This window comes from Lutjanus erythropterus, chromosome 18 (assembly GCF_056507025.1).
Source record: "Lutjanus erythropterus isolate fLutEry1 chromosome 18, fLutEry1.hap2, whole genome shotgun sequence".
NCBI lineage: Eukaryota > Metazoa > Chordata > Actinopteri > Lutjaniformes > Lutjanidae > Lutjanus > Lutjanus erythropterus.
Window position 1 is genome coordinate 366,518 of NC_139334.1, and position 23,629 is coordinate 390,146.

Genomic DNA, 23,629 nt, shown 5'->3' on the forward strand with positions numbered 1-23,629 from the left:
ACAGCCAAAATGGCGGACAACGAGGATGACAGCGGTTCGACCAGCACAATAACAGCTCAGCCCCCCGCCGCTCAGTGCGCCCAAACCGCGGAGAATGTATCTGCAGCGGCCGCCGACCAGAGCAGCCAGCCAGGGGAGAGTTCACAGACAGTTACCGGTGCAGGGGGCAGTCTGCCCGGGGAGGGTTCACAGACAGTGACCGGTACAGGGAGCAGTCTGCCCGGGGAGGATTCACAGGGGGCTGGATCTGGAGCTCAGCTGACGGACTTGTTACAGAGCTGCTCGGAGGAACAGAGCATCCTGGTGGGCACAGAGCTGACCGGCCTGGGCCCGGAGCTGGTCAACACCACCATCATCTACGTGCAGCCCGACGGCAGCCTGGTGGAGGGCTCCGGACTGACCGCCGAGGAGCAGCAGGCTCTGCTGGACCAGCTCACCAAGCAGCAGGTCGTCCAGGTGTCCGACACCGAGGCCGCCCAGCTGCTCCAGCAGGGCCAGCTGGTCAAAACCATCCCCGTCCACAACACCGCAGCCCTGGACCCGAGTCAGCTGCAACAGGTCATCAACCAGGTCGCCAAGTCCCAGCAGCAGGTCCACGTCCAGGTCCCCCAGCAGACCCAGAAGCAGCAGGTCCAGGTCCCGCAGCAGGTCCAGAAGCAGCAGGTCCAGGTCTCCCAGCAGAAGCAGGTTCAGGTTCCTCAGCAGAACGTAAAGACCAGCAGCACCCAGAACAACGCCTCCCAGCAGCTGAAGAGTGTCGCCCAGCAGTTCGCCATGCAGACCAGCAGTCCGGTACAGGTGGTCCAGAAGGTGGTGAGTCATTTTTTAAGGAAAAAAGTCCAGATTCTCTGATTTCAGCTTTTTAAAGGGATAGTCCGCCTAAAAATGAAAACTCATTCATTATCTCCTCACCCTCACGCTGACTGAAGGTCAGGTTTAGTTTTTTTGATCCACAAAACTCTGCTGGAGTTTCAAAGGAGAACAGTGTTACAGAATCTCCCAAACAATGGAAGTGAACGGTGAACAGTGTTCAGATATGATGTAATCCAAGTCTCCTAAAACCTGTAGAGTTTTAGCTTGAAGCCATGTGCACACTGTCTGAACTGTGTGTGTGTTGGGATGGTGTGCGCACAAGGGACTTTTTTAATTAAAAACACTCTTTCGTGTTGTTTAATGAAGGAACCCTTCCTAACATACAGGCCTCATGGAATTATAATGTATTACTATTATTATTATCCTGGTTTGTAATTCTCATGAACACACAGATGTAGATCTGGGTATCAGTGCTCAATACCTTTAAAGGCATCGATACTCATTGCTCGTATTTCCGTGGGTAAATGACGTGGTGCGCTCGTACGAGCCCACCATACAAAATAAAAGCGGGAGAAAGTTAAGGTCAGGGCTGCAACTAACAATTATTTTCATTATCAATTATTCTGATGATTATTTTCTACAATCGTTCGTTCAATAAAATGTTTTTAAAAAAATGAAAATGCTTGCAGAGCCCAAAGTGATGTCTTCAAACACGGCCGAGCAATTTTGAAAAAATATCTAATTTGTTATTATTTTGACTGATGTTGCAATTGCAATATGATTTGTGATATTAGGAGTAATACTAATTTTTTACCTCATTATTCTTATTTTCATTTAAAACATATTATTGGTGTGATTTTTGCAGAGATTAAAATGTTAGTTCGACACACATATTGCACCTCCTGTGATATGAAAATTGCCCCGAGCCATATTGAGATTTTGATAAAATTTCGATTAATTGTTCAGCCCTGTTTGAAATGTCTTCTTTTGTCTGATCAACAGTTCAGAACCCAAAGACTCTTCACTTACTGTTAGAAATAAGAGAGAAAAGCACCAAATCTTCATATTCTAGAAGCTACAAACAGAAGATGTTTGATATTTGTGCTCGAAAAAGGTCTGAATCGATTAATCAATTATTAAATTACCTGGTGATACGATCACATGAGTAAGATTAGAAAACCAAGTGATTGACCCTCAGATCCTGATCTCTTCAGTAAGAACTGTGTCTCTGACTGGTCATCTGTTTTTCTGTCCTTTTAGTCGGAGCCCGTCAGGATCCAGATCCAGGTGCCCTCCAAACAGGAAGTGAAGCCCGGCTCCGCCCCCCAGCAGAAGACTGTAGCTGTCAGTCATCCGCAGGTGAAGCTGTCGGCCAATGGCAGCGTGAGCAGCGCTCAGATCATCCACATCCAGCCTGTGGTTGGTCAGCAGGGGCAGCAGTTCTTCCTGCAGCAGCGCCCAGGCGACGCTCCCATCCAGCTGCTGCTGCAGAGCCCCACCCCCGTCGTCGGATCTCTGCTCCCATTGGTTCACAAGGTCACAGGTCAGACGACGACGACGTCGGCAGGCACCGCCTCCGGTCCAGGTCAGAAACCTGCAGCATCGCCCATCAGAGTCCAGGCGCCCTCCACTGTTAAGACCCCTCCACCCTCTATTGTCAAGACCCCGCCCACATCTGCTGCTAAAACCATCAGCATCCCGCTGATTAAAACAGCTGCTAATGGCACGACGACAACTGCCTGTAAGAATCCCGTTAAACCACCTGTCGTCATCACGACGGTCCCGGTGCAGACTGCCACACCCGCTGCTGCCCGACCCGCCACAGTAGCTGCGCCCCTGGTGACCCCAGCCGCAACAGTGAAGGACAGAGACAGAGAAAAAGAGAAGGAGAAGAAGGCGAAGAAGAGAGAAAAGAAGGCTGTAAAGGTCCAGACTAGATCCGGTCGTGTCTCCAGACCGCCGAAGTACAAAGCCAAAGACTACAAGTTCATAAAGACAGAGGACCTCGCCGACAGCCACCAGTCCGACTCCGATGACTACTCCGACATGAGCGTGGAGGAGGAGGAGGCCGCGAGAAAAGATGTTCCCGTGCCTGGCTCCTCCCCCTCCCTCACCTACAGCCACAAGTCCCGGTCCCACCGCTGCCAGACCTGTGACAAGGCCTACATCGGCCCCGGAGGCCTGAACCGGCACTACAAACTGAACCCGACCCACGGAGAGCCCGATCCACCAGGCGACCCGCCCAGCAACACGCCGCGCCCCGTCAGAGACGACAGCCAATCGCAGGAGACGACGGCAGGAGCGGTCAGAGTGGAGGAGGAGGAGGAAGACAGGAAGGAGGACAAACCTGCTGCCACAGCAACAAACAGAGTGAGAGACATATCCACCAATCAGAGCTCAGATCTGGGGGGATGATCACATTTCTAATGATTAATCTGATTGGTCATTTACTAAGTAGTTTATTTTATTTTGTTTTTAGGTGGAGGGGGGTCCAGCAGCAGCTGTAGGACTTAGGGGCCTCCATTATCGAGGCCCCGGCCGGCCCCGCGGACGAGGGAGAGGCAGGGGACGGGGCAGAGGACGGGGTAGATCATTGGGACCGCCTCCTAAGGTGAGATCACTTAGAACTGCGTTTTAGAAACTGGACCTTTATTGATCATTTTGAATCTGATCACAAACGATCGAGTCAGGAGGTGTTTCATTCAACAGGTGAGTTAGTCACACCTGTCCAATAAAACAGTTTCAATCCGTTAATTTGATTGGTCGATTCTCTCAGGTGACGGTGGGCCTTGTCAGTAGGCGGGGCCGTCGCGGCCGGCCTCCGAAGATTGCCGTCACTACGGTAACCGCTGAGCAGCAGGCAGAGAGGAGACGAGACCGGCTGCAGGAGGTAAGAGGAAGGAAGTGGAGACACAGACTTTCAAAGTAAAGCCTTTCTTTAAGATGCGATGAAGTGACCATGATGTGTTTCCATGACAACCACGCGTTGTTTACAGCTGGTGGAGCAGTGCGAGGACGAGGAGCTGATGGACACTGTTCTTCCTCGTTTGACGAAAATGTTGAGTCTCTGGGAGCTGCTGCTGGCAAAGGTACGCATTCTGTGTGTGTGTGTGTGTGCGTGCGTGCGTGCGTGCGTGTGTGTTCATATATCCAGTGAAATTCGGCTGCAGTCTGAATTTGATTTTGTTTTATTTCTTAGTCATAAAAGTGATTACAAGAATTTATTTCCTCTATGTCCTCTTGTTTCAGGTGGAGCGCGGCGCTCCGGCTCGCACTCGGTTTCCAGACATTTACCGTGAGTTTGAGTCCCTGCAGGCTCAGGTGAGACAGGCGGCTCAGGATTACATCATCAGCCCACAGGCCGGAGCTGCGCCACTGGAGGTCCGGAACATCGAGGTGAGTTCTACCGTCCTCTACTCTGTGATCTACTGCGATTCACTCTGTGATCTACCGCGTCCTACTCTGTGATCTGCTGTGTGCCGCAGGTCGCCAGGTCTCTGGGGATCCTGGATGAGGTGAACAGGATGAAGGTGGTCCCTGGAGCGTCTCCCAGCTCCAGTCTGACCAGTAAGAACGTCCGATACATGGAGGTAAACACGCTGTCAGGTTCAGCAGGATCCAGTTTTGATCTGGTTCCAGTATGTTTACCGGTAGTCTGGTGTCTCTGGAGGGTCTCTTTAATGTGTTTACACCAGAGACAGTAGGAAAAGTGGGCGGAGCCACTGTGATATCACCCATTGGTATGTGGAAGACCGTTCTAAAGCCTCAACTTTGGCAATGTAGGGGTCGCCATCTTGTTTGTTTTTTTTTTACAACCAGAACCTGCTCAGAAACAGAGCTCATAAATCAACGGAGAAGTTTTCAGTCAGTGGTGTCGCCCCCTGCTGGACCGTAGTGAGAATGCAGATTCAATTTTCAGAGCCAGAAGCTCCATCCACATTTTCCTCCGCTTTCTTTGGTTTGTAAACTTCAGAGTCTGGTTCCAGAGACCCAGATCTGTCAACTGGTTCAGTCCAGGTTCGGTATTATTCACTCAGAAATTCTGTCTCCCAGAATTCCAAGATGCTGCCACCTTCAAAGAGATTTAAGATGGAGAACAGCGTTACAGTTCACCAGAATGGCATCGAGACGCCAAGAACAGGTACAGCTACTGCATCTGTACCACATCTGTACCGAGTCAGACAGTTTGAACTGAACTGATCTTTATGTCTTCCCGCCATCTTGTTTCCAAGGTGAGACTACTGTGACCCCTGTGACCCCTGCGACCTCCTCTCTGAAGCCCTGCTCCGTCTCTGTGGCCCCTCTGGTGATTCAGGCTGGATCCAAACCGCTGACCACCACTGCCGACTCTGCCTCCAGGTGAACTGACCCTGTCCCCTGTCCTCGAGTGTCCACCTTGTCCTTTTGCTGTGATATGTCAACGCTGCCGCCATATTGGTTGAGGCAGGACTGACCTGTGAACAGATGCATGTAAATGAGGGAGCTGCGGCTCCTACAGGAACCAATAATTACAGACTTTCAGTTCCCAATCATACATTTTTATTTACTTTGTTTACTTGTATTTGTTTACAGACCAGTCTGATCTGGTCCAATATGGCGGCCGCGTTGATGTACGATGGCCAATGCAGCGTCTACGTGTATATGTCTGTGTGAAGAACATTCAGAGGTCCACTCTGGTGTGTCGAGTCTCACACCTGGACCAGGTCTAATGATCTTGTCTCTCTGGTCCTTCAGCTCCTCCATCCAGACTCCGCCCCCTGTCACGCCCATGGACGTGACCCCAAGTGAGAATCAGGGGGAGGAGCCTCTTCCGGTGAGTCAAGACCAGGTCTTGAGCACCACCGACATCACAGCCCAGATGAAGGAGCTGGAGAAAGCTCTGGGTTCAGATCCGGAGACCACCCCAAAGACACCTGAGACCTGCTCAGCCCAGACCCTGTCCTCCTCCCAAACCCAGTCCCAGTCCACCTCTGCAGACCACAGTGAGCCCAAACAGCTGCAGGAGGGTCAGGAGATCTACATCCAGACTGAGGGTCTGACAGTCCAGATGGCAGAGCCTGGACTAGACCGGATCGTGATTGTCAACGGGCCGGACGGGACTACCATGCACATCCAGACACCAGAGGGGGTCCCCCTGGAGGCGGTCCAGGCCCTGCTGGGCATCGAGGCGTCTGACGGGGCCAAAGCCCCACAGTGAACCCGAACACAGTCCAGACTGATCTGGACCGGACCTGAACCACATCACACCGACTGGAGAGTCCAGAACCACAAGGTGGTCTGAGCTCTGACCTGCAGGCTGCCTGCAGGGGGCGTTGATGTTTCTTTGCACCGCCGGTGTCAGGTGTTTCTGTTGTACGCATTTCACACCTGGAGAAAAACTGCTCCTTTGACATCACACCGGCGTCAGCGTTCACACCGCCGCCGTCGTTCAGTCGACGCGGCGCTCTCTCCTCATCAGACTGGGCCTCCTGAAGGTTTTCTCGGATCGAGGCTCCTCGTGACCTCATTTTCATGTTCTTATTGTTTTATTGTTCGCTGCTCATATTTAATATTTAAACGGCGTCAACCTGAGAGAACAAAAACGTTTTCTGATGATCGGGCGTCTTTACAGAAACTTCTTTTGTCGAGTCTTGAGTTAAGATATGAAGCATCAAAGACTGGATTTATCCCAGTTTGGTGTCACAGAAGCAAACTGTCTTCATCTCAGGAAATCCTGCAAATTCAATCCAACATCGCTTATTCCTTTTAAGTCTGTTACCTAGCAACCAACACTTTATTTCTCATCTCCCCGAGTTAAGCTTTAGAAATGTTTTTTTTTTTTTTTTTTTTTTTAAACAAATGGAAACACATTGAAACATAGAAAAAAAATCCAAAGATGTTCTTTTTGGTAAATTTACACTTAATATTATGACTACAGTACCGTTAGCTACTGTTAGTGAACATTACCGTTAGCTGCCATTAGCTGGTGGGTAAGTTAGCTACTGTGGCTAATATCTGCAACTCAGGCAGCGTCCGTAATTCAGCCCCGGTGTTATCAGTAGACCCAGGGCCATGTTTCAGACATTTAGTCATTTGCAGAGCCTGTCTAACTGTTTGGTAACCATGGTAACTGGGACTCCCAAGTTTAAATTCCTAGCTGAAGATAGGTTTTATTGTTTTACACAAGCGCTATCGTCCCGACTTTACAGAATCTGAAATAAACTCTCCAAACTTCAAGTTAACTTTAAGTTTTACACCTTTACTAGCAGCCAACTTCATGACTAGCTAACGGTAGTGTTAGCTAACAGTAGCTAATAGTAGTGTTGGCTAACTGTAGCTAACGGTGGTTTTAGCTAACTTGCTGAATTTGTATGGCTGCTCTTTTATTGCGTTGACACGGTCTTTTATTTCCCGAGTTAGTTAGTTAGATTTAAAGTCTTTAGATTTCTCTACAGACGTTAGCGACCTCCCGCACCTCTGTGTCAGTGAATTTAAAAAGTTACAAGTTGTTTTGTTCAGTGACATGAGAGAAGCAGCCATGTTGGATTGAGTCTTCAGGATTAATATATCTGAAACAAGATTCCTAACGATAATTAATATATGCTTGTCTAATCAAATTGATAAGGAAAGTCCTATCTTAGACTCTTCATATCTTAAGATACAAGAGAGAAAGTTTCTGTAAAACGACCCCTGATCAATATCTCCTGATCAATGAACTCCTGACCTCAGGTTAACAGTCAGCATCAAAATATGAGCAACGTTATTAGAAGGAGAATCAATTAGTTCCACCTATTGTCCTCTCTGGGCTCCTGTACTCAGCAGCCACGAACAAACAGTCTTATTTATCGTCTCGCTTCAGCTCGTCGTTTGATTGGTTGGCTCAGTTCTCACCTGTGATGATGTCAGCGGCGGCTGGTTTTTAAGGAATCTGGAGTGATTGTAAATTTGTAAACTTGTTTTTTTGTTTGTTTTTCAGTGTTTCCATATTTGGATTTGTTGTTCATTTAAAACTAGAAACTGATTAGTTGGCTGTTTATATGTAGATAAATATGAAAAACAAAGTTTAAAAAAAGTTGCACTATTTTATTACTTTTTATAAAACTTCACGGCGGAACATTTTCCAAACGTCAAGTGAACGTTTGTCTTTGTTTGGAGAGTCGGTGTGAGGACGGACTGAAGCAGTTTGGAGGACATTAAACCGATGTGTCATGTTGATCGTTCGAGTGCTGAATGCATTAAACACATTTCATGTTCCTCCAATAAACAAATGTGACAAACTCGACTCTGTGGAATGATGTCATCGTGATGTCATCAGACAAGGTGACCGTGCACGTTTCTGACCTTGCTCAGAGCCGTTTCCTGTTTTGTTTCTTGGACTACAGATTGAGACGTGACGTCGGGACGTCGGTTTATGTTTTCCTCTCGTCGCTCTTCGGTTGCCGTGTTTCGTTCGGCTGTGGCGAAACAGGAAGTCCGCCATCAGGAAAAACTCGCAGTGGCGTTTCAGGGTCTCTGCACATTCTGATGGAGTTTTATTTCAGTTCTAACCTTTAAGTCAAAATTCAGAGAAATGTCAGAATTCTGAGAAGAAAGTTTTGACTTCACTTTTAGAACTTTTTTAGAATTTCTCTCAGACTTTGGTTGTTATTCTCAGTGCGCACTTTAAACTCAATCTTGACTTTATTCCCTGAATTTGGACTTTGTTCTCAATTCAGACTTTTGTTTTGGACAATTCAGGAAGAGAACGTTTGAACCTTTTGAAGGAAAACTGCAGCATCTCTGCTATATTATACATTTATTTACTTTCTGATGGCAATTAATAAATATTTAGACATTTCTAAATATTCACATTGAACTCCAGGCTTCAGAGACTCGAGCGGCTCGAACAGAAACACACCTGCAGACGGACGTCGAAGAGTTAAAGTCAATCAGCTGATCAATAGAACAGTTCTGGTTCTACACCTGTTCAATAAACCAGGTGTGTTCATCAGACAGTTTCTCCCTCGGCCTCTGGTCTCTGGGCTAAGCTAACAGGCTAACACCTGTACCCTTGGGGATGACCACGATGTTGATCACGTGACTCTGGAAGACAGATGACATCACAGTGGGCGGTGCCCGGTCTCCAGCAGCAGAGCCTCCAGGTTCAGCCTGGTCTGAGGGGGCGTGAAGGGCTGGTGCAGCCAGCAGGACAGGTAGACCATGCAGAGGTCAGAGGTCGCGGTGTGAGCCAGTTCCTCCAGGATCAGCTGCTTCAACTTCAGTTCCTGACGGAAAGACTCCAGCAGAACCCGAGACGACTCCTCTGAAACGAGAAGAACCGAGTGAGACGCCGGAGGACTCCCCTGGTTATGAGACGTCTGCTGACATCAGTGAGTCCCAGTGAGACGCTCACAGCCGGTGTGTCACGGCGAACAGGTAAACTCACCAAACAGTTTGGTGTTCCAGCTGTGAAACAGAGGAAACTTTCTTCCTTCGGGTCCAAACTGAAACTCCTCCAGATCCTGAATGCATCGCTGTGATGTCATCAGACGCTCCATCTTTGTCACCACGGCGACCTGAAAACATCAGAAACAAACACTGGCTGTATAAAGTTTGTTCTAGATATTATAAACTGTGACTCGACTGAGCGTGTGCAGGAAGAGTCACCATTTTGTCGATGACGTCCTGCAGTTTGCGGCACTCGTCCTGCAGCTCTGCAGCGCCACCTGTCTGCTGCGACGGAGCAGACGAAGACGATGAGGGCGATGAAGGCTCGTCCACCAGCAGCAGCTGATCGCCCCGAGAACTGACGGAGAGACAAGTGATTAAAACAGTAAAAAAATTTCCTGATACAACAAAAACTAAAACAAAATGAAACTTGAGTAATTAAACTCCTCAAACTCACCGTGACAGCCTCATGTTTACGATGTTTCCCGCCACACTGAATCCTTCATCGTTGAGTTTTTCCCACCTCATCATCAGGTTGTGCCAGTCAGCAGCATTGTCTTTGATCTTTCGGGCACTTCCTGTGACAGCAGAGCACTTCCTGTTTGCTGACGTCGCTGTGATGTCACCTGGCTGACCTGAGAGACACACAGACATGTTTACGACCAAAGTTATTTGTTTTCATAGTTTTAGTCTCACAGAGAATAAACTGTAGAGACACCTGGAGGTGGACAGACGTGGACAGACGTAGATAGACAGACATAGACAGACAGACGTGGACAGACAGACAGATGTGGACAGACAGACAGACAGACAGATGTGGACAGACAGATGCGGACAGACAGACGCGGACAGACAGATGCGGACAGACGTAAGGCTGAAAACAATGTAAAAGGTAACGATGAAGAAGATATAACATGATGAAAAATGTTCTGTGGAGGTTCTATCCAGAACGTCTCTACCTTTCTAAGGGTGCTAACAAGAATCCACCGACGGGGTTCTATTGAGATCCTTCTTTATATTCCAAGGGTTTTATCTAGAACACATGCAGGGTGTTCTACCAAGAACCTTTTTATATTATGATAGAAAGAACTCTTGACAAACCCTTTCCTTCCAAAAATGGTTCTTCAGAAGAAAAGAGTTGTGGGTAGAACCACAGCCCTTCAAGAGGAACCCTTGGGAACCCTTATTTCTAAGAGTGGAGCCTCTGAAACATATAAAGAGCTTCATGTTTCACATGTTTCTGTAATAGTGGCTCGATTAAATTTTACATGATTGATCAAATTATTAACATCCAATTAATCAATTATCGATGAATTGTTATTATCCCTAGTAACAATGTATCCTAGCAACGCACGCTGCCAGGCAACAGCCACAGCCTGGTGTGTGTTCACTTTGCTGAGACGGAGTTCAGACAGGATTAAGTCTGGTCGATGTAAAGTCCAGTCTAAAGACTGGTCCTAACTAAGACTGAGCAGTTCGGACCAGGATCAGTAAAGCTGCTGTTTAACACGCGGAGCCTCGTGCAGGTTTCATCCTCTCATCAATAAATCTATCGATCACAGGTTACAGGAACACCAGACAGAGCTGCGGGTCGACGATCGATCATGTGATCATGTGCGGGTTTGTAAATAGTCACTCACCTTCCATCTGATCGATAAATCTTCTCAGCTCCACATCGAGCTGTGCACTTCCGCATTTCTTCTTCGTCTTTCTGCTGCCGCGCTTCTTCTTCTGTGGTGGAGCTCCTCCTCCACGGCGCGTCAGCGCCTCCTGCTGATCGAGAACTTTAACTTGTACTTTTGGTTTCTTTGAGTCCATTTACACTTTATATTTTCCATACAAAATAAAAAAAGATAAAAGGATTTAAAATAGATTTTATCATTTTAACCGCGAGTTCACTTTTTATCATAAAAACAATTAAATAAATATATTTTTTTCCCTAACAGCTGAACTGCAGTGTTTTAAAGAAATGTTCTACTTACAACAAAATAACAAATACATTCCTATAATAAATGACTATTAATGAATATTTTCGGCTTCATTACTACAAAAGAAATTATATTTTCATATTTTCACATAATTTTGCGAACACCTGGTTAACTGGATTAATTAAATGTTTTGTTTCTTTGTTTAGAGCTGTGGCTCTCTTTTTTTTATTTTTTGGTCTGTTAAGCTAAAAAAAATCTAACAAAATTAAATCAAATTTACCTCAAACGCACCACCTCATGGCAATAAAGACCGGAAGCTGCAACAGCAAACCTTCTCTGAATCTCTGGAATTCTATATTTCTTGAATATTTTTTAATTAAAAGTCTGTTTTCATTTGTGTCACAAACAAAATATTATTATTTTTAAACCCAGCTGTCAGTAAACAATGTTTTATTTTATATCTAAGTTCCAAATTGAACCTCTGTGTTGAGAAAATGTGTTTATTAAATTATTACTTATTAATTGATGATTATTAAAACATAATTTATCTTTTCTTTGTTTATAATATTTCATCTAACTGTCACAGGATCATGTTTAACGAATCAGAATCTAAACATATTCAGACCGTCTCGACAATCTCAGTTACAGTCTGCTCCTTTTTAGGGGTCATTTTATTAAACTGTCCCTGACGTCATTTACTGACAGTGACGTCATCACGTGGACGGGATCTTTTATAGCTAAGAAGAGGTCTCACTCTGTGTCCTGTCCGAGAGCAGAAACAAGATCAACGTGAGACAAAACACTGACAACATGCGATCTCTGCTGTTTATTATATTCACGCGCGTGCATTAAATATTATAAATATCACCACAACATCCTGAGCTCAGCAGAAACAGTCAGAGTGAGACATCTCTCCGCTGACACACACTCTCTGCTCACGGACACAGCCGGAAGTAGCAGCAGAAGAAGAAGAAGAAGAAGCAGGAGAGATGTGGAGAGTCACACATCGTCGGAAATTATCAATAATCGATTCATTGAACTGATGTGGCGTTCAGATCTCAGTGTCAGTTGCTGACGTGTTGTTGACGTGTTCTCGCCGTGATGACGTCAGTGCTGCAGCTTCCTGCTGAGCTGTGGCTACAGGTGTTCAGCTTCCTGTCCTGGAAAGACAAACTGAGCGTGCGCTGCACCTGCTCTCACTTCAGACACCTGCTGGACAAGTCCCGCCCCCTTTGGCGAGGTTTCAGTGTCGTGCTGCGTCAGTTCTCGCGGTACAACCATCCGTTCTGGCGCAGCCTGGCTCAGAGGCACGTGGGCAGCGTGTCAGTGCGCTCAGGTAAGAGGAAATACCTGAAGCAGCTCTCTACCTGGCTCCCTGCTCTCGATGCCCTGCGATTGGACGACTGGAGGGAAGGCGGAGTCGATGAGCTGAACCTGTTCCACTGGCTGCAGCGTCTGTCCATCACTTCTTGTTCCACACCACTGAAGAGCATGGACTTCCTGTTTCCTTTAAGTTGTCAGCTGACGCAGCTCAGCCTTTGTAACGTGCAGCTCACCTGCTCCGCATCTCACCTGCTGGCCGCCATCAGTCAGCTGACCCGTCTCACCTCGCTGCTGCTGCATCACGATGGCAGTCTGAGAGTCCCGACGCTCAGCGGCGTCCTGACCCACCTGACTGAGCTCAAACACCTGTCCTGGACCATGATCACCTACAAGACGCTGTCACATGACTTCTTCAGCCCCGCCCACCTCACAGGTAAAGACACAGACACACACACACAGAGATAAACGGTTAGTTAAACAGTTAATCAGGTGTGCTGACAGGTGTGATGTGTTTGTCTTCCAGCAGGTGACGGCACTCTGCAGCTGACTGACCTGCAGTTGTTGAACTATGACGCCGTGGTGACACAGGAAGTTCTGCAGCCTTTGTCCCGCCTCCGTAACCTGTCAGTCTTCCACCTGTACTCCGTACCTGGACCCACCTGTCACCTGCAAACATGGCTGACATCACTACCTCAGCTCCGCAGCCTCAGTGTGCACGGTGGGTCTCATCATACTGTCACTCTACTGTCACTCTACTGTGAGTCTACTGTGATTCTACTGTCACTCTACTGTGAGTCTACTGTCACTCTACTGTCACTCTACTGTGATTCTACTGTGAGTCTACTGTCACTCTACTGTGATTCTACTGTCACTCTGCTGTGATTCTACTGTGATTCTACTGTCACTCTACTGTGAGTCTACTGTCACTCTACTGTGATTCTACTGTCACTCTACTGTGATTCTACTGTGAGTCTACTGTCACTCTACTGTGATTCTGCTGTCACTCTACTGTCACTCTACTGTCACTCTACTGTGAGTCTACTGTCACTCTGCTGTGAGTCTACTGTGAGTCTACTGTCACTCTACTGTGATTCTACTGTGAGTCTACTGTCACTCTACTGTGAGTCTACTGTCACTCTACTGTCACTCTGCTGTGATTCTACTGTGAGTCTACTGTCACTCTACTGTGAGTCTACTGTCACTCTACTGTGATTCTACTGTGAGTCTACTGTCACTCTACTGTCACTCTGCTGTGAGTCTACTGTGAGTCTACTGTGATTCTGCTGTGAGTCTACTGTCACTCTAATGTGATTCTACTGTGTGTCGGCTAACATCAGCTCCAGGTGAACTGTGTAGTTTACCTGCACACTCTGACCTCACTCTGTCTGTCCAATAGGAGGCCATCCTCTGGTGATGTACGCCGACCTGCTGCCATCCTCCCTCCTCAGTCTGACTCTGTGTGTGGATCTGCAGCCTGAAGACCTGCAGGTGGTCTCACACAGAGCTCCTCACCTGGAACACCTGCACCTGGAGCCCTGGGGCTCCTCCTCCAACCTGGTCAGGCTCCTCCCACAGCTGTTCCCTCACCTGAGGACGCTCCGGATCAGGTGAGTCACTGTAAGAGAAAGGGAGGGAAAAACTGTGTGGTGAGTAACTAGTAACGACCAAAGGAGCAGACAACACTTTGCAGGAAGGAAACTCAAGCAGAACTAAAAGCATGAAGTTAAAACCAAACACGCAATAAAAAACATTTCAAAGTGTCAGATGTTACATTTGATTAAAATAAATCAAAGTTTCACTCGACTTTTATTGGTTAAATAAACAAAAACTACAGAAGGAAACATACAGTAACCATAGCAACCTGCTGGTTGACCTCGTGTTTCTGTGTTTCAGACACCATCACGTGTCAGACGATGACTTCCTGTGTCTGCAGCAGCTGCAGCGTCTCGACACTCTGGAGGTTCTCGATTCGTTCTACAGGCCCGACCCGAGCGACCCGAGCTGGGTCGTCTACGAGCCGAGTCCTCGTCTGCTGCGGCTGATCTCTGACCTGCAGAAACTGACCGGTCGCAGAGTCCGAGTCCTCACCAGCTCGCACAGAGACCCGCTCACCTGCCACTGCGTCTGATTGTTTGAAATATTTATTTTATATATTTGAAATAAATGTGCCTTTTTGTGTTTGACTGCTGTCAGCTGCCGTCACTGCTGCATGATGGGTAAAGTTGTTCAGCATCATCAGATCAAAGAAAACTCCATAATTTCAAGGCAACTGTCTTCATTAAATTAAATTTATATTTTATTTTGGGCCGTGAATCAAACTTAAACTCTTTTGGGATAATTTATTTTTCTTCAGAGAAAAACTAGAATCTTTGAGTTGTAGAAATAAAAAAATATGTTGTACTGTATGCTAAAACTGCGCTTAAAAATTGTTGAGTAAACTCATTCAAGTGAATATTGATTAATAATTGAATAGTTTCAATTGCAACTATTTGTTAAAAACCCAAAACTAAATTATCTCAACAAAACATTACAGCTCAGCACAAGTTTTTTGTTCATCTATGTAAAACTTAAAACTCAAAAAGAATATTTGCCTTGAAGTTTTTTTTAGAGTATTTTAGTAAATGTTTTAAAAAGTCATGAAAAAGTCTCTTAATGTATGAAGTCATTCATGTTAATTATATTAAACATCAGTGAACACAGAGCCTGTGGGCGGAGCCATGACAGTTTCTGCTCCTCGCTCCGCCTGCCTCCAGCCTGTCGGCCAGAACGCACCAAAAACTTCAGTATCTACACGTCAGTTTTCTTAATGAACTGATGTATTGATCTACTTGATCCACAGTGAACATACAGATGAGGAGATATCCTGTTCCACTTGAAGTAAATACAAACTGACGCAGTGAAAAAATAAGTTCTCTCTGCACTGAAACTGTCTTTTAAAAAGATTTTAAGTGTCATAATCAGCTGGACGTGTTAGTCGTCCTCAACAGCATCAGTCATTTTTGTTAAAGTGAGACGGTCAGATCAGATCCACCAGATGTTACTGTGGCTCGTCTGAAACTGAAATCCTGGTGCTGTTCCTGATCCGAGGGGAAAAATCTTCACTTTTATTCAGATCAGTCTATATAATGAATGAACGGTTTTTGATATTCATGGTTTTATATTAAAGCAGCAGGATAATTTCCATCAGTGAGGATGTTTTAGATCACAGCAGACAGTAAACACACCGAGGACATGAAGAGGAGAGACACAGTCTGGACTCTTCATCATGACAGAGACGAGCGTCTGTCTGTTACTGAGACAGATATTTTAGTCTGCAGTGTATAAAGTTTTAAATCATGTCAACACTTCATTAACACTTGATAAAGTATTCAAAAGTACACAAACTGGACTTGAAGTAAAACGGACGTTCACCTCCACATTATTATCATCCGTTAGTTTTACAGAGTTGATAAACCACCGTGACCTCAGGTTCTTTTTTAAAATACTTTGTGAACTCGAGATTCCACCAGCTGAGGTTTGACTGAACAAAGTGTCAGACATTCGTCGCACTCGGTGTGTGAGCGCTGCTCCACTCCTCGCTCAGCTCACACGGATTACAATCATTAAAAATTATTCTTTCATTGTTTCTGGGTAAAATAAATGGCTGCACGTTTTAAGGGGTGCAAAGAGGCGGGGCCTAAGCAGATCAATACCACCAAGACACTATAGAATATATTGCTCTGGAAAAACAGATTAGGCTCCTCCACACTTGTATTTACATGTTTCATTTAAAAAAATAGTCTGGTTGGAACAATTATGTGTCCGATATCTTTATTCCACAAAAAGTTATGAGGTCACTTCGTTTCACAGAGACGTCTCCACGGCGCTCAGCGCTGGATAAAAGTTGGGTTCCTCACATTCTGCTACAGAGGGGACAAGAAAACAAAACACCACCCTGCTTTATTTGCATTTCTTTAAACCAATCAAACAGCTCAGGTGGAGCCACGCCCAGGAAGCAGCAACGATGCTGCTGAAAGTTTCCAGGAACTTTTTTTTTCTGGAACATTTGAGGTGAAAATGACATCACTGTTAGCTTGTTTATGTTCATACCATTAGCCTCCCTGGTGCCAATTTGTTATAAACAGCAGACTGACAACTGAAGACAAATACAGAAAACACTTTTATTTTGAAAATTACAAACAGACTTCCTGTTCAGGTATTTACAGCTGAAAAAACAAAATAAGATTTATATAAAAAAAACAAGACAGCCTCTTCTTCCTGCGTTCATGCAGTCCATTATTTAACTCCCAGAATGCTTTGCATTCAGACAAGCGTGGCAGTGGGCGGAGTCTGACAGTTTCCTCTTCACCCGTTGATCTGTCATCACTCTGACGCATCACCGTCTTTCTGTTTCTTCTTCTTTTTCTTCTTCTTGGCGCTTTCAACAACCTGCAGGAGACAAACTTCATGAGTGGACTGAAACTGAAGTTTTAAAACTTAAATTTGATTTATGATGTCACAATGCAAGAAAAAAAAAAATTGAATAAAATTAAATTCCAGACTGTAGGAACCCTGGTTACCATCTTCACTTTAAACTCACCTCTGTCTCAGGCTCCGCCTCCTCGGGCTCTGCTGCTGCTGCCTCTTCAGGCTCCGCCTCCTCCAGTTTTGCCCTCTTCTCTTTCTTCTTTTTCTTCTTCTCTTTCTTCATGTCTTCTGCAGACGGCGTGTTGGGCGTCGTCGTGGCTTCACCGTCGCTGTCTGTTGCTTCTCTCTTCCTCTGCAGAGCACAAAGGTCAAGGGTCAGAGAGCGTTTTACAGCCTCCTAAAACATCCTGTACCGCCCACCTGCCACCTCACCGTCATGTGACATCACTGACTGACAGGTACAACACCTTTTAAAATGTCAGGTGATCGATCTATCTATCTATCTATCTATCTATCTATCTATCTATCTATCTCTACAGTTTGTATTTCAGATCTCTACCGATAACCAGTCTGAACCAGATTCTACCAGTACCTGTTCAAACAGTCACATGATTCCCTGATAAGGTGAGCTTACCTTTGCTGTAGTGTCACATGACTCCTCTGTTGCCTTGGAGACGCTGTCAATCAAAACAAACACTTTTTAATGAAGGTTTTAAACATTATCTCAACATTTAAATTGAACATGCAGAGCAGTATGATGTCACCACTCTGTGACATCACTGGTCATGATGATGACATCACTGTCTTCAGGGGAGCTGCAGCTCAGCGAACAGCGGAGCAAAGAGGCTCAACACCTGAAAGTTTCTGTAGCAGACTGACTCCCTCAGAGAGCACAGCAGCTCGGTGAGGGATAACTGTCTGCGCCCAGGAGACACCCGTCTGTCTACCACCGTTACACGTATCTGCCCCGCCCTCCTCAGGCGAGCGTACCTGTAGTCGACGTATTGGCTCTTCCAGTCGTCCGGCGTGCTGCCGTTCGGTTTCCCGTGTTTGTCGAGGAGTCCCTTCTGGATCATGAGCTTCTTCTGACTCGCCTGGTAAAAGCAAACTCGTTAACACCGACAATTTATTAAAGAGGTCTCGACAGGAAGTGATCGATAACTGAAGGCGTACCTTAGGTCCCAGGCCCCACTTCCGAGGATACGTATCCCTCTCCATGATGACCCTCTTTATCTTCGCCACAACGCCGTGATCACAGGTGGAGATCACAGCTGTCGTCATCAGAGCCACAGCTGGAGGAGAACAGCCTCGTTAATAATTTAAATATTAAAGATGATTTCATCTGAAATGAGTTCTACTCCTCAGTGAAGCCATCAGGAAAGGGTGATAGATAGCAGGTCATCACAGCCCAGAGAGCTACTGACGCTACTCCCGTCATCATGTGGCCCCACACACACACACACACACACACACACACACACACACACCTGTGTACAGCCTTACCTGTGCAGATGGCCTCGCCCTTGGTTGTTATGACGACAATATCCTGGTTCAGCTCGATGCCGTCTTCATACCTGAGGACACCCGGCAGCATGATCTTAGCCCCGTAACAGATGGCGTTCACCTGGAGACACGACGACAGTTATTTTTCGTTGTTGGTATAAATCTAGTTAGAACACTGGATTGTTTCATAACCGATTCATTGATTGATCGGTGCAGCTCTAATCTCATCAGCAACAAAAATCCAGCATCTGTCACATTCGGCTCACGAGATTTAATCTGAAAGCCATCAGGAAAGGGTGATAGATAGCAGGTCATCACAGCCCAGAGAGCTACTGACGCTACTCCAGTCATCATGTGGCTTCACACACACACACACACACACACACACACACACACGTTCGAGGACGATGAAGACTCACAGCGCTGTCCTTCATCACGAGGCGTTTGTGGGACACGAGCAGCTTCTCCAGAGGGAAGATGACTCTCCTCAGGTACGACTCGTCTTTGTTGTGATCGAACTGCCACTGAGCGTCCAGCACGTCGTGCATCGTAACCATGTGGTCCTGACAAAGACAAGACATGATGTCAGTGTGATGTCATCAGCGACAGAGCGAGGTCATGATGATGTCAGCAGCGGTGAGGTTCCACAGTGTCTACAGGTGATGTAGTCTGCGTCTCTGCTGCAGCTTTCTGTTCCAAAGTTCAATTAACAGACCCGCACCGAGCAGCCGGCCTGAACTCAACAACTTTGAGATCGACCAATCAGGTCACAGCTCGACAGGAAGTGATGCTGACCTTCTCGCCCAGCACGCCTGACCGGACCCGTCGCAGCTCCTGCATCTGACCGCCGACCCCGAGCATCAGGCCCAGGTGGACGCACAGAGTCCTGATGTACGTCCCCGCCTCGCAGCTCACCCAGAAGATTCCTGCAACACAGTCATGTGACCTGTGACATCACTGAACTGCAACCCCACCGTTCCAACACAAAACCCCAAACAAAAAAAAAAACTTCAGACTGAACAGAGTTTGCATTTTAAATTCTTTGACATTAAAACCAATTGAGACAACTTATCGATCAATCAAACTCATCGATCAGTTAGCAGTCGATTTAACGTTATAAAAGATTTGATTTGCTGATTTAAACCTGTGAAAACTAAAACCTGAACCAGAGTCTGATGGAAGAACTAACGATCAACATGCACATATTGATTATTAGGTATTGATAAATGATCCTACCCAGCCTCCTCTCAGGGTCGTATTCGATCAGTTTGCTCTCGTAGATCGTTCGGACTCTCAGCTGACGTTTCACGGCGGCGATCAACGGTGGCCGCTGAAACAGAGCGCCGGTCAGCGTCTCCAGCGCCTGCAGACAAGAGTCAGCGGGGGGTCACATGACAGACACAACCGACCAATCAGAGCGAACAATCTCAGTTTCTATTGATTAAACTACAGGCCTGTTTGTACTGAACAGAATCACGTCTCATTCTGAAGTCACAGAAGTGAAAAGTGTTCCATCGCCAACCAAACGCCATAGGTGAAATCACCAATTCTACCTCACAACACAGGGGTTGTTGGTCTCGTCTTGTTTGTTTGTTATTGTGCGACTTTGATGAGGCCGAATTAAAGTTTTAAAACACCAAAGTCACACAACACCACAAACAAACAAGACCAACAACTCCTGTGTTCTGAAGTAAAAATACTGATTTTGTCAGTGGAGTTTAGTTGGTTCTTGTTTCAAAATGGTTTCAATCAGTTTGTCAATCAAATCGATCAGCCGTCCAGCAGAAGTTCTCACACTCACCCGAACCAGAGTGTGTTCGCTCTCTATCGCATTGTGCAGCCGAACGATCCCCACATACTCTTTACCTGCAACACACACAGAGAGTAGTGAGGGGGGCCGCTGGGTTTTACTGTGCTCACACGCCTGCCGGCCGGGTGGAGACATTCACCATCACAGAGATTAGTTAAAGGACAGTTTTACAAGCTCTTATTCCGACAGCAACAACAAACAGGAAGTGGTCGTCTCTGTACCGGCGCTCTGCTGGGACTTGACCAATCGCGTGGCCCGATCCACACAGACGATCAGACAGCCGGTGACCTTTGGGTCAAGCGTCCCGCTGTGACCCGTCTTCTCTACCCGCAGGATCCTCCTGATCCACGCCACGACCTCGTGAGACGACGGGTTCGCTGGCTTGTCCAGGTTGATGAAGCCCGACCTATCAGGAGGCAGGAAACACGATCAACATGATTGGATGTTTCTATTTAAAGAGACCAGAGTGGTGTTAGCATGTTAGCTTAGCATTTACCTGACATAATCCTGGATGTTCCTCTTCAGTGGGTTGCTGCCGCTCGGTAGAGGAGTGTAATGAGCCGTCCGGATGTTCAGTTTATCAAAATTCTGCAGGAAACAAAATTAAACGTCAGACTGTTTGCAGGTTTGTCGACTTCCTGCATGAAGAGGATCGACAGGAAGTCAGAGCCAGACTCTTACTTTGATAGTCCTGTCCATCTTTTGTCTGCAGCTCATTGATTGCTCTGAAAGCTGAACTGCTTCATTTAGATTTTTAACATTTTAAATTGAATTTTCTGTTCTATTATTTAGTAATTCATTCTACACAAATCTATTATTGACTCATTAATTATGAAAACATGAATAACGTAAATGTTTTGACTGATTATTGTGACCTAAATGGATAAATGTGTTCTGGTTCCCTTAAAGTCTCAGCGTCATGTGATCAGAACAAGAAATCGTCTTGGCGGACGTCACATCGAGTCCTTCTCTCCATGTGGTTTCCGGTCTTCGTCCGGCAGAACGCCGGAACGATGTCGGAACCACGGCGGAGAGGCCCCGCCCCCAGAACGGGAGCAGAGGCACAGACCACGACGAGACGGGCGCTCAGAGAATGGATAAACTGATTCATCACTTCACAGGCTGAAGACTCCAGGACAAGTTACAGATTATAAAGATGTCAGACTGGATAAACAGATTCATCTCTTCATACACCGACGCCCTCCACCAGAATCATGATTCCATTTTTATTTTCAGTTTTATCCGTCAAACGTTCAGTAGATTTTAGTTCAACAGTTACCTTCAGCAGCAGGGGCCACTGGGACGTGTCCAGAGAGGCGACTTTAGACTCTGGTTTGATGAAGAAGTCTCCGCTCTGTTGAATCTCCTGCTCGACAACAAACAAACAGTTTTCATTTCATCCAGAGGAAAAAAAACACCTCGGCTGGTTTTATTAAAGATCGTCGCACTCACCCCGACTTCATCGTCGCCGACTTTCTTCACCTTCTTCTTCTTCTTCACTGATACTGGAGACACACAATCACACAAACAGATTCATTATGATGGAAAAAAACAACCTGAGGTTAAAAATCAGATATGTTCAGGTCGTCCTGACAGAAGAAGAGATGAGAAAACATCCTGCTTTTATTTTATCACTTTTAAAGTGAGTTCATCTGAAATCGGGACACATGAAAGTAAAATGTTGGGACACAAATTGTGATCTTATTGTACTGAACTGTGAAAATAGCTGCTGCAAGATTACATTTATTTTTTTTTATTATTCATTTTATAAAAGGCTGACCTCCGACTGTTGCAACTATAAATAATTTACACGTTCACTGTCAAAGACTGCTGATATTTTTTGCACATGCTCAGGTCACGGCTTCTACTTTTACTGCATAATGAAAACAAAAGCACTTTAAATTCAGAGTGAAAAGCAGCTTTACACATTAAGTTTCTTAATAAAGGACAGTTATTGCAATAAATATCAAATCACTGATTTCTTCATCATGGTATTACTGTACCGCAACTTTTTAGTGTTGTGTCTCTATTGATTGCAGTTAATTTAACCAACTAAAAATACATTTATCAATGAATGTTTCGTTCTGCAGTTTCTCCAGAACTTTCATAGAACTAATGTGGCGAAGAAGAAGAAAGATCTGCAGATCAGGACGTCTCTGCAGAACGTCATAGTTCTGTTTTGTTGCAGTTTTAAACGTTTTTCAAAGCTTTTTCTCTTTGAATATTGTGATGGTGACAGTATTTGATTAATCAGGCAGCCCTGATCTGAAATTTAAGAGATGCTCGAGAATCTTTGGCAACTGGTGATTTCAATTCTGTCTCATGTTTCATCTCAGTTTCTTTAAAGTTTTTCAGATTATTGAGGATCTGGTGCCTTTTTATTTTGGGACCAACAGGATTTATCTCGCTGTGAATAACAAATATGACAATTTCATTTAAAAGATTCAGGATGAAACACCACTGAAACCATCTCTTCACCAACCTTGAAAACACAAGTTAAAATTTACTAAACTTTGTACAAACGCTTAAGTTTAAATGTGAATAAATCTGAATTAAAGAGAAAAGTCTTAAATGATCTAAATATTTCAAAGTTTGTTTTCATTTGTTTTGAGTTTCTTTAAAGTTTGTTTCAGCTTATTATTTATTAATGAGGTCCTACAGAAAGAGCCCACGTGGACTCTCCCACAACACGTGGTTGTTAGCATCATGCTAGCATGCAGAGCTAACAGGCCAGTGTGAAGTGTTCAAACAACCCAGAATTGATCAACATGAGACACACGGCAGAGATCGATACAGGAAATTGATCAGAGTTTGACGATCAATAACAGATCGACTCAGCAGAGACGCTCAGGTTGATTCTCGAGAGTTAAACGTGTCTGAGTTTGATTTCTAACCGGTTCGTTTCTGCACATTCAGAACTCGCCTCAGATTTTGGTCATATCTGAGCCTCCACACGTGTCTCCTGCAGGAGGAGTGAACAGGCCCCCCGGCTGGAAAACCTCCAACAGTCTCCACATTACTGAGAGTTTACACACGAAACGGGCGCCGAATTGTCAAACAGCAGCGTGTGGGTTAAAAACCACAACGAAACACCGAGTGGCTTTAATTAAAATGTGCGCGCATGTTAAAATAACTTTTTTCTGTATGGAGTTTGGCGTCAGACGCAGACATAAAGAGCGCGAGGACGAGTTTAAAAAGCGGACAGTAACAGACTCCGTTCGCGCACTTTAACCAGCTTCGGTTAAACGTTACGTTGTTAATGCAAATGTTAAATTAGAAAAAGTTCAGATGTTTCCAGAGAAACGTGCAGCACACTCACCTTCTGTGTCCGCCATGTTGAACTGAGAGACTGAGCGCACGGAAACACTGCGACGTTCTTCTTCCGTCTCCTCCCCCTTCTTCTTCTTCTTCTTCTTCTTCTTCAGTGGTTTATTGGTGG

General features: G+C 45.7%; 4 protein-coding genes and 3 non-coding genes across 7 annotated transcripts; 2 read left to right on the forward strand and 5 right to left on the reverse strand.

Moving 5' to 3' along the window:
- Window positions 1–9: 9 nt before the first annotated feature.
- On the forward strand, window positions 10–6,637 carry znf839 (zinc finger protein 839). The gene is made up of 10 exons (XM_084742485.1): window positions 10–813; window positions 2,074–3,183; window positions 3,293–3,424; window positions 3,590–3,703; window positions 3,810–3,902; window positions 4,063–4,209; window positions 4,299–4,403; window positions 4,867–4,954; window positions 5,046–5,172; window positions 5,548–6,637. The coding sequence occupies exons 1-10, from the start codon at window positions 10–12 to the stop codon at window positions 6,008–6,010; spliced, it is 3,183 nt and encodes a 1,060-aa protein (XP_084598611.1). The 3' UTR covers window positions 6,011–6,637.
- A 1,935-nt stretch (window positions 6,638–8,572) lies between these two features.
- cinp (cyclin dependent kinase 2 interacting protein) lies at window positions 8,573–10,990 on the reverse strand. The gene is made up of 5 exons (XM_084742487.1): window positions 10,860–10,990; window positions 9,677–9,854; window positions 9,439–9,577; window positions 9,218–9,347; window positions 8,573–9,094 (listed from the first exon to the last, which is right to left on the reverse strand). The coding sequence occupies exons 1-5, from the start codon at window positions 10,864–10,866 to the stop codon at window positions 8,892–8,894; spliced, it is 657 nt and encodes a 218-aa protein (XP_084598613.1). The 5' UTR covers window positions 10,867–10,990; the 3' UTR covers window positions 8,573–8,891.
- Window positions 10,991–11,188: 198 nt separating this feature from the next.
- On the forward strand, window positions 11,189–15,207 carry LOC146310388 (uncharacterized). The gene is made up of 4 exons (XM_084742486.1): window positions 11,189–12,903; window positions 12,994–13,188; window positions 13,867–14,077; window positions 14,364–15,207. Exons 1-4 carry the CDS (start codon window positions 12,249–12,251, stop codon window positions 14,596–14,598), a joined length of 1,296 nt encoding a protein of 431 aa, XP_084598612.1. The 5' UTR covers window positions 11,189–12,248; the 3' UTR covers window positions 14,599–15,207.
- A 1,421-nt stretch (window positions 15,208–16,628) lies between these two features.
- On the reverse strand, window positions 16,629–23,602 carry dkc1 (dyskeratosis congenita 1, dyskerin). Its single transcript, XM_084742488.1, has 15 exons — window positions 23,510–23,602; window positions 21,643–21,695; window positions 21,470–21,556; window positions 20,687–20,778; window positions 20,412–20,596; window positions 20,182–20,246; window positions 19,617–19,743; window positions 19,176–19,306; window positions 18,800–18,943; window positions 18,381–18,501; window positions 18,051–18,169; window positions 17,868–17,971; window positions 17,512–17,554; window positions 17,050–17,229; window positions 16,629–16,898 (listed from the first exon to the last, which is right to left on the reverse strand). The coding sequence occupies exons 1-15, from the start codon at window positions 23,523–23,525 to the stop codon at window positions 16,833–16,835; spliced, it is 1,533 nt and encodes a 510-aa protein (XP_084598614.1). The 5' UTR covers window positions 23,526–23,602; the 3' UTR covers window positions 16,629–16,832.
- LOC146310390 (small nucleolar RNA SNORD83) lies at window positions 18,246–18,323 on the reverse strand. Its single transcript, XR_014772372.1, has one exon. It is a non-coding gene; the product is annotated as a small nucleolar RNA SNORD83 (small nucleolar RNA).
- LOC146310391 (small nucleolar RNA SNORD83) lies at window positions 18,662–18,739 on the reverse strand. The gene has a single exon (XR_014772371.1). It is a non-coding gene; the product is annotated as a small nucleolar RNA SNORD83 (small nucleolar RNA).
- LOC146310392 (small nucleolar RNA SNORD17) lies at window positions 21,112–21,309 on the reverse strand. The gene has a single exon (XR_014772381.1). It is a non-coding gene; the product is annotated as a small nucleolar RNA SNORD17 (small nucleolar RNA).
- Window positions 23,603–23,629: the final 27 nt, after the last annotated feature.

What these genes read in the sequence shown, in the direction of transcription:
- cinp (XM_084742487.1), bottom strand. An exon ending in GTAAACATGAGGCTGTCACG is followed by an intron (nt 9,578 to 9,676) that starts GTGAGTTTGAGG and finishes TCTCTCCGTCAG; the next exon opens with TTCTCGGGGCGATCAGCTGC. An exon ending in CTGGAACACCAAACTGTTTG is followed by an intron (nt 9,095 to 9,217) that starts GTGAGTTTACCT and finishes TTCTCGTTTCAG; the next exon opens with AGGAGTCGTCTCGGGTTCTG.
- dkc1 (XM_084742488.1), bottom strand. An exon ending in GCGAACACACTCTGGTTCGG is followed by an intron (nt 19,744 to 20,181) that starts GTGAGTGTGAGA and finishes TCTTGTCTGCAG; the next exon opens with GCGCTGGAGACGCTGACCGG. An exon ending in CAGGCGTGCTGGGCGAGAAG is followed by an intron (nt 18,944 to 19,175) that starts GTCAGCATCACT and finishes TGTCTTTGTCAG; the next exon opens with GACCACATGGTTACGATGCA.
- znf839 (XM_084742485.1), top strand. Translation starts at nt 10, where the DNA reads ATGGCGGACAACGAGGATGACAGCGGTTCGACCAGCACAATAACAGCT. An exon ending in TGGAGGTCCGGAACATCGAG is followed by an intron (nt 4,210 to 4,298) that starts GTGAGTTCTACC and finishes TGTGTGCCGCAG; the next exon opens with GTCGCCAGGTCTCTGGGGAT. An exon ending in ACTGCCGACTCTGCCTCCAG is followed by an intron (nt 5,173 to 5,547) that starts GTGAACTGACCC and finishes CTGGTCCTTCAG; the next exon opens with CTCCTCCATCCAGACTCCGC.
- LOC146310388 (XM_084742486.1), top strand. Translation starts at nt 12,249, where the DNA reads ATGACGTCAGTGCTGCAGCTTCCTGCTGAGCTGTGGCTACAGGTGTTC. An exon ending in CCGCAGCCTCAGTGTGCACG is followed by an intron (nt 13,189 to 13,866) that starts GTGGGTCTCATC and finishes TCTGTCCAATAG; the next exon opens with GAGGCCATCCTCTGGTGATG. An exon ending in CTGAGGACGCTCCGGATCAG is followed by an intron (nt 14,078 to 14,363) that starts GTGAGTCACTGT and finishes TCTGTGTTTCAG; the next exon opens with ACACCATCACGTGTCAGACG.